The sequence below is a fragment of the Apis cerana genome, linkage group LG3 (assembly GCF_029169275.1).
Source record: "Apis cerana isolate GH-2021 linkage group LG3, AcerK_1.0, whole genome shotgun sequence".
Taxonomy (NCBI): domain Eukaryota; kingdom Metazoa; phylum Arthropoda; class Insecta; order Hymenoptera; family Apidae; genus Apis; species Apis cerana.
In genome coordinates, this window is record NC_083854.1 from 1,883,130 (window position 1) to 1,892,808 (window position 9,679).

Here is a 9,679-nt window from a genome sequence, read left to right on the forward strand (position 1 = left end):
TATATTAGTGATTATTAATACTACTATTACTACTACTACTTCTACTACTATTACTACTACTACTACTACTACTACTACTACTACTACTACTACTACTACTACTACTACTACTACTACTACTATTACTACTACTACTACTACTACTACTACTACTACTACTACTACTGCTACAACTACTACTACTACTACTACTACTACTACTACTACTACTACTACTATTACTACTACTATTAGTACTATTATTATTATTATTTGTTTATTATTATTTTTATTATTATGTTGTTCTATTATTATTTTTATTGTTATTATTATAAAAATTAATTTATTATCTTTTATTGCGAATCAAGTTATTGATGATCGAGAAGACAATGGAATAATTGTAATGTAAACGTTGAACTTTTTATTTTTCACGACGATAGTCATGTGAATATATCGCTACAGTCCGATCCAAATAATCAAGCTTTTGTAACATTAATTATAATAAAAAGTAACGGTGATGCCAATCGCGTAATTGTATCACACAACTGTAATTCGGATACGAAGCGTTAAATGGTCACGGGTAGATGAAAGATTTGTGTGTATCGTATAAGTGGGATATGTAAGTACGCCAAAAATCTTTACAAATTCGTATTTTAGTTCCATTTTTTACCTTCCTCGCGTGATTATGTCGCTAATGTAACAGCATTGGGAACGTATAATGTTGTTTGTGCAAAACAGGCACATATGGATGATTTTTCTCTTATTCGAGGGAAGTGTATATATAGTATTCTCGAGAAATTTTCGATTTTCGGTCTGTATTGCCCGAAGCGTTTCACTAATGTTTAATAATTTTTCATAAACACTGTTTAAATAATAGAAAACGAGAAAAAAATATAAGATATATTATTGTGTTGGTGGAAAGGTTATGCCAGTTTTTAATTCTAATTGATAAAATTATTTCAAATGGATGATTTTGATAAACTTTTATAAAGGTAAATTTATATTCATGAAATATTATAATTATTAATCTTGTTTAAATCTTGTGTAAAATTAGAAATCAACAATATGTTAATGTTAGAATTATTTACTTATAATGTATAATTGGTTGGCAAAAATATCTGATTATATAGATGCATATAAGCATATTCTATGAAATATTGTATATTAGTAATAAAAAAATATTAGATATCAAATTTAGACATACATATATATGTATTTATCATTTCATTTTACAATGATGAATTGATAATTGTTTGAGAAAAAATAGAATGTTAAAACTTTGAAATATTTTTAGAACTATTATATCTCATAATTCACTATTAGAACTTATATATCTCAATTATATTATGTATAGAAAGTTTAAAAATCAGTGTGTTACATATTCTGAAAATGACTTATATAGTTAAAAAATTTTTAGTTATTATTTAAACTTTCAATTAATTAAACTATTATTAAACTACTTGATTTGTTGATTTAAAAGTTAAATAATGAAGAAATTCTGGAACTATATAAGTTATTTTCAAAAAATATGATTTATTTTGATTGACTTCTGAATTTTTCATATAAATTATTATAATTAAAAAAAAAACTATAATGAAATGAATAAAAATAATGAAGATAGATAATTAGAAGTTTATCTAAACATATTTAAACATAATTCATCATTAAGATTGAGTAAAAGCATATTTCTATTAATTAGTAAAAACAAAGAATATAAAATTATTTATTTTAGCAAGTTTTATAATTCTTAAATTGAATATAAAATATTTCTGTTTTCAATTATTGATATTATATGGATTAAAAAAAATATAAATACAATTATTATTATGTTTTCTATATATTATTCTATATATTCTATATTTATATTAAAATGTTTTCTATACTTTTGAAATAAATATTCATGAATGAATGAATATTCATATCTGATCTGAACATATTTGAAATAATTATTTAAGTAGTATTTAATAATATATTTATAATAAATAATATAAATGATATAATTATTTAGCAATATTTTATAATTTATTAATATAATTATATTTTCAATTTTTATTTATACAATTATGTAATATTATAACTTCTATTTATGATTATTTTTGATAATTATTTTTTTTATTTAAATAATGATATAAAATAAAAATATCTTAAATAATTTATTTTATTAATTATTTCAATTTCAAATAAAATTTCAAAGTGGAAAATAAATCTTACAAATAATTTGACAAATTATTTAAAGTTAGTAATAAAAATTATTAAAAAAAATTTACTAGTAGATTACAATAATTTTAATTAATATGAATCAATATTATTATACCAAATTGATTTATATTTATTATATTCACAAAATCCAAGCATCACTCTTCCACCAATGTAACATTTTTCTACGTGTGTGTATAAGCCTGTTATATTTGCACAATGCGAACAGTACCGAAAGGAGTCGGTGAACGGTGATTCCTTGTAATTTCGTCCAGCTCTACGAGCCAAAAGCACAATATCTTTCGGGACACATCGAAATCGCTTTTTGCCAGCTTTTTTCCTTCCTCTCTCATTGAACCAAATTCCATTCGACAAAATATAGAGATGTGACGCGAAGAAAAAAACGCGAAGTCAATAATCGGAAAGAAAACCGAAAGAGAGAAAAGAAAAAATAAAAACGACGGACCCCGAAAATCCTCAGGGATTAATGTTACGCGGCGTACATTTCCTTTCCTATTTTCGCGATTTCTGTCGCGATTGGAATTTTTAAAGATTTTTGAGTGTATATGCTCGTTAAGAAAAACACCGAGCGGAAATTAAACTTGTGATGTAAGCCAGAAAATGAATGTATAATAAAATATACGGCGAGAGAAAAAACGAGAACGAGATTGCCAGGTCTCGAGGGAACGCTTCGAGATATAACAAGATCGTGCGATTCCCGTCATTTAGAAGTTTCTCATAGGAGTAGATATTACAGATAGGTTGAGACAGAATTTTTAGATTCAAATCCGAAAGTTCGTGAGGTCTTTCGAAATTTTCGAAACTCAAACTCTTGAAACATTTTTTTTTTTTTATAAATCATATCTATTTCATCGAGAATATATTTTGATTTTTGAAACTTTTTAAAACTTAAAAAACTTGAAACTTAATTAATCAATAATTATACTATGTTTGCAAAAAAATTAAATTTTCAATAAAATGAATCTGAAATCCAAAATATAAATTTAATTAAATTATTATTGATTAAGTAAAAATAAATTTATATGGTTATGTATATATTCATAAGTTATTGAATACAAATTATTTAGGTTTCGAAATTTTCGATTCACGAAAACAAAAAATTTTTGAAAACTCGAAATTTTTTCGAATAGTTTCGAGATTTCAAATGATCCAATCTTAGTAATGTATCTGAATAGATACGATGTACTATCAAATGTGTCGAAAATGCGTTTTTTTTATTTCGTCCTTAGCTGGGACGAATTATATGTAATCCATAGGATAATCAATAACGATAAAGCGCTCTAATCATTTATAATAATAATACGATAGCAATAGCAGTAGATGTATTAATTCTTGCGGATGGTTGGGTCATTTCTGATCCGGTTGACACAGTGATCGGCGATAACGTTAATTAGATAGGTTCGATGTGGATCATTGTTGACGCAGCCATCGCATAGGTCGAGGATATAATAAAAGACAAGCGCTAGACGAAAGAAAATACCCGTTAAAACAATTTTTAATAGGATAGTAGATGCAATCGAAAAAACCATTTCTCACGGAGGGGATAATTATATTATATATACGGGAAACGACGTCATTGATGATACCCTCGTATACGATCTTTGCACATCCGACAAGAAAAACTTGGAGCGACCTTAGAACGCGCAATATCGGTAATTAGAGACGACGAAAACATGTAAAATGTCGAACAAAATAAAAAAAACGAAAAAGAAAAAAAAGCAACCAACCGACAAAGGGAAATCGTAATAATCACAATAATAATGATAACAATAACAATAATAATAATAATAATAATAATAATATGATAATGATAACGATTAGACGATAATGAACGTTTACCTTAGTATTAATTCTAATGCTAATACTATGAATAATGGTAACGATAACGATTACTAATAATTACTCTATTATTACTAACGGTAAAAAAAAAATAGTAATACTGATAAAAAGAGTAATAATAAAAATAAAATGAATATAATAATAATGATAATAATAATTAATAATAATGTTGCTATTAATAATAATTAATAATAATTATAGTGATAATTTAATAAACAATAATCGTGTCCATTGCCTGTCGCGAGAGGAAAACGATGCATAAAAATAAACTGGGTACCTACAAAGTGACGTGCCTTTGAGACTCTACGAAGTTCCGTCCGTGGGACTTCCGGTTCCGCGGATGAGACCGTGTATTGCGCGTTTCGAGGGAAACTCGAGTCCTTCGGCAATCGTGATCGCTCGATCTTTAAGACATCTGGCAACGAACCTTCCGAGTTTCGAGTCGTGAACCTACCATCTATAGATCGTAGATAGGCAACGCAAGTGCTTATCGAAAGAATTGAAATTGGCGCGTCTGTATTTGAGTAAAAGCGAGAAAGAGAGAAAGAGAGAGAGAAGTAAAATGTTAGACGAAGAATGAGAGAGATATAATGATCTGGAAAACGATAAGGAAAATAATTGTCGATGATTACGAGTGAATAATATCCTTTTTGTTAAATACGATAAAGGAGAGGCATATAGAGAAAGTGATAAATTGTATTTTGGAACGATTTAATCCACGGGCGGATCTAGGGAAAGAATAACAGGAAATAAAAAAAAAATAAGAAAAATAAACAATGTCCATGTTGCTAAATATATTAGCGGTGAGTTAGTTTGCATATAGCGACGTGTTAGTTTATATATATAGTCTTTAGTGCGAAATAAATTGGATGCAATGAGAAAAAAGCACTGTCATATGATATATAGAAATGAGAGAGAGAGAGAAAGCGAGTTGAAGAGAGTGTGAGAGACTAACTGCGAAAGAGAATACGAACGAAAAGCATCGCGTGGAAAATGCGCTAATTATTACATTGGAAAAATATCGAGAAAAACATCATATACGAAATACACGACACACATACACACCATATATACATATATACAAACACGGACGTAAAAAGGACGTAAGTGGGCATATATATAATGAAGCACGAAGAGGAAGAGGAAGACTATAGCGAGAAACGAGAGAGAAAGAGCGAAAGAGAGAGAGGGAGTAAATAATGGGCAAAGATAAAGGGAGATGCGGCGAAAACACACGAAGCATAGTAGACACGTAGATTAAAGTTAGGACATAGAATTTTAGGTGAAGTTATCGAGCCCGTTCCTTCGTATTAGATATGGTAGTATTAGACATGCCAGGCACGCCTCGAAACGAACATGAACTATGTGTATATACCTAGTGTCTAGGTAGAAAAGATCCTTTTGTTTTTCGTCGAGCAAGAAGGAGAAAAGAAAGAAGGAAAAAGAAGAGGATATAAAGAAAGAAATCGCTTCCTCGAGCTGTTCGTTCTCCTCAAACCTATTCCATGCTGCGTTTCGTTCGCGACTTTTTCCAAATCGATCTTTCTCGTCCGCGAGGCGAAAGCGCATACGAAAGTCGAGTTTTCGGAACAATAAAAAGATAAAGGGAAAGGAATAATAAAAAGAGAGAGAAGAAAGGAAACGCGTTCGGAATCCATATGGCGAATCGATATCGCGTAGCGTCAATTCGAAGAAGCAGCATTGATTCAACGGTGGAAAGAAAAATAGCGAATATCGAAATTGAAACGCACAATGGAAGAAGAAGAAAGAGAAGAGAGAAGTCAACGGAGCGGTGAACGAAAAAAAAGGGGGGAAAAAATAAGTTCGTGCCATTGTAATCGCGCATAAATTATTATAAATATAAAAAGCAGATATTGTCGAGTATACATACTTCTTCTGTACATATAGTTGAACGGCAAACAAAAATAACGCGTAACGGTTCAGTTGCAATCATATTGAATAATATGGGAAAACAGCGAGCATGAGTTTGAGTGTTGTGTATCGTCCTTTCTTTTTTTTTTCTGCGAACGATGGCGAATCGATCGATTCGATTGCGAATTACCAACAACAGATATATAACTGTAATGTAATTATATTATGATGTACGATGTAACGGTATGATACCGACGGTACCGTAATATACATATTATAAATACAATTTCATACGAAGGATCGTTATTGCGAAGACGAGCGAGGTGATTTTCTATTATTGCTATGATTATTAACATTATCATTATACATATATATATATATCTCGTCATTACGGTTTCTTACGATGATCGCTGCGACGATGACGACAATGATTATAATTACGATCATCAGTTAAACGCGGATGAGAGAGAACGAGAGAGCAAAAGGGAGAGCAAAAGGGAGAGAGAAAGAGAGAGAAAGAGAGAGAGAGAGAAAGAGTGAGTGTGTGGGCATGTTAAGAAAAAATAATCAATTCCTCCCAGAGGAAGATCGTCAAGTGTATCGTTCGCGTGCTCGTCAGCCGAGTATCGCAGGGGAGGAACAGATATCCGTCGAGCAGCAACGTTTTAAATCCGTGCGTGCACGGATCTTTAATTGTAAGTAGGTGTAGATTGACGAGCAACAAGGGGTTCCTAACGCAATTTTATCCGGACAGTTCGCGAACGTTCAAGGGAGAGTGTACGAGGGGCGATTTTTTTTTTAGAGAAGAGAAGAGATTGGTAAAGGATCGAGAAAAAAAAGGAAAGAGAAAGAGAGAATGGAAGAGAATCGCGCTCGTACGCGTCCTGGGAGACGAATCGCATCAGGTATGCAATAACTTTGTTGCGGACCGATCGACGACCGAGAGGCGACTCTTTTTTGCCGATATATATTTGTTTCTTTTTTTTTTTTTCATGCATCAAGGATGGATTCCCCCTTTTTTTATTCCCGCGAGCAATTGGAGGCAATCTTGGCGATCTTTGTTTTGTTTTTTTTTTTTTTTTTTCCTATGATTGGTCACTTTTTATTTAACACGTTTATCGAATCGTCGAGAGAAAGGGGATCGTCACTCGGGACTTCCTCCCCTCCCCCCTTCGAATTTCGAATGCCACGTTTCTAGACGTAAATCACACGATCATCCTGTCGTTATTTATTGGCAGAACCGAACCAATGCTCAAGCGATGCTGTTGGTTTAAAAGAAAAAAAGAAAGGGAGAAAAAAAAAATGAATAAAAAAAAAAGCTGAGGAAACCAAGATCTTTCTTTACCCGTCTGTACCTATAGGCCTGTATAACACTAACTTCGTGTATGTGCAGTGGAGTATAAATAATAAAGAATACACACTTTTTATATGCACGAGTTTTTTTTTATATATTCACTCATATTTTCGCCGATAAATTTTGATCGGGGATATGATAACTTCGAATGTTTCGTGTTTAATAAAATTTTCGAATAAAATAATCGAAACGTAGATGAAAGATAATTTGTAAATAGTCTCTGAGGATGTCGTGATTATATTGGCTTATAAGAGAAGGAAAAAATGAATTTTTAAATAAGTTTAATTTTTTGCAAGTTAAACAAATGAATAATGTTAGCAGTTGCAAATCTGAGTTTTCAAAGATCAAAATTTAATTTTTGACAAAATAAATATCTATTTCTCAGAAGAAGAAAAAGAAAAAAATAAATTCAAGATATTTTAATAATTAAATCTATTTAATCTATTTTTACTTTGTTGAAAAAAGGTAAGAAAAATAGCATTATTTCATTACATATTAGATAGAACAAAACGTAGAGAGATAATTAGAGAAACACATTCTTTTCTATTATTTATAATTTTTAACGAACAAAAATTATCTTTTAATAATGTTTAAATTTCTTAAGTGAATTTGATTAAAAAGATTTTTTTTATTTAGAAATGATTATTTTTACTGATTATTTATAAGTTTCTATTCACTAATTTTCATAACAATTTAATTGTTTCTAGCAAATTATGATTCTTATTACATTATTACAAAAAATGTAATTTTAAGAAGAAATTATAATTAGATTTGCAATATAAAACAAAAAAATATTATAATTGATAATATAATAAAACTAAAAATTTAAATTTCTTATTATAATAATATCTAAAAAATTAATTTTACAAAAAGCTATACATACGAAATTTAAATTTAAAATAAAGACAAAGTTTTTTTTATTATTACAAAATAATAATATTATTCTGTTCTTTTCCATTCTGATACGTATCATCTATTATCAATCACATAACATAACTAAATAAATTGAAAGGAAAGTAATAAAAACGAAACTCGATCGTGACCAGCCGTATCGATTAATCGATCGATCGCGTGGTGATCAGTGACCAACTTCGACCAATACAATAAAATAGTGGCGAGAAAAAGTTTGGAAAATGACAAACTCAATATTTACAATTATCCAGGATAGAAGGGCGAGCCGATAGGCGCCAAATAAAGAAGGATGGGCGATATTCTGCGAAATTGGATACAAGCTAGGCTAGGAATTTTGACGGACTTACGCCCCGAGGTGTTCGGTTATTATACCAGAGACGGCTCGCTTTTGGCTCAAATTTTGCACAGCTATGACATAATAACCCAAGATCAATTGGACACGATCATCGTCACCCAAGATCCCGCCCTATGCCGTGTCAATTTGAGACATCTCAGTTTTTGGCTACGGTTCGTGACTATCAAGATGGACGAGGACTTGATCGAGGAGATCTCGTGCGGCAAAGGGACTACGTCTCTCCGCCTGTTCTACAAAGTGTACCTTTGCCTCGAGAGCAAGGACAGGTTGCATTTTATCACGCTTCAAAAAGAGAGGGAGAAATTCGTACCCCAGTCGAAGAAGTTCGATGTGATCAGAGTCTGCGAGGATCCGCCACCTTATCAACCATCGGAAAATAAATTGTCGAAGAAGCTGGTAAAAGGGCAAGACGTGATCCATTGGCATCAGCGCAAAGTTCCAAAGATGCTTCGATCGTATATCAAAAAAAAACACATTGGAGTCGTCCAGTCGAAATGCGTAAACGATGCCGACCCGTGTTCCGTTTTCGAGGTATCTACCAGCCCCTAGCTAGAAAGATTCGCGTGACAGGAGTCTCGCGTCCAGGTACTCATGCTTACGCGAGTTTTTTTTTTGTCTCTCTGTGAGGAGTGAGGGTAAGATGAGGATACAAAGTGAAAATAAATGTTTCTTATACAAAAAATATTAGTTTAACATTGCAATTGTATACGCTTTGAAAATAAAGGGAGCGTGCTTTGATATTTTGTTAAGTTATTACGTTTTAAGTATTTGTTTCTACGATGCATAATATTTATTTTTCGATTAATTATATGTGAATAAATAATTTTCTGAGAATTTTTTGATGAAAAATACACATATAAAATATATTCACCATCTTACCCCTCTCATTTTACGTTACGTGTGGATAAATAATGTTAAATATATTTTGATTATTAATATTCCGAAATATACATTAAATTATTTTAAAATATTTTTAATTAATATTAGATATCTAATTGTGTTAAATTTAAATTTTTAAAAAAATTTGACCGCGTACAATATATTTTTATATAGTAATCTGTTTACTAGTTTGTAAATTAAATATTTACAAACTATTAAACTTATTGAATTAAAATTTTACACCAAAAAAAAAATATATATATATACACGCC

At 30.5% G+C, this 9,679-nt stretch overlaps 1 protein-coding gene and 1 long non-coding RNA gene across 2 annotated transcripts; both read left to right on the plus strand.

The window, feature by feature from the left end:
* Positions 1-275: 275 nt before the first annotated feature.
* Positions 276-7,334, plus strand: LOC107992511 (uncharacterized). Its single transcript, XR_001764915.3, has 2 exons — positions 276-6,812; positions 6,910-7,334. It is a non-coding gene; the product is annotated as an uncharacterized LOC107992511 (long non-coding RNA).
* Positions 7,335-8,151: 817 nt separating this feature from the next.
* On the plus strand, positions 8,152-9,661 carry LOC133665875 (uncharacterized). Its single transcript, XM_062073360.1, has one exon. It carries the CDS (start codon positions 8,463-8,465, stop codon positions 9,075-9,077), a length of 615 nt encoding a protein of 204 aa, XP_061929344.1. The 5' UTR covers positions 8,152-8,462; the 3' UTR covers positions 9,078-9,661.
* Positions 9,662-9,679: the final 18 nt, after the last annotated feature.

Coding starts and splice junctions, on each gene's coding strand:
- LOC133665875 (XM_062073360.1), top strand. CDS start 8,463: ATGGGCGATATTCTGCGAAATTGGATACAAGCTAGGCTAGGAATTTTG.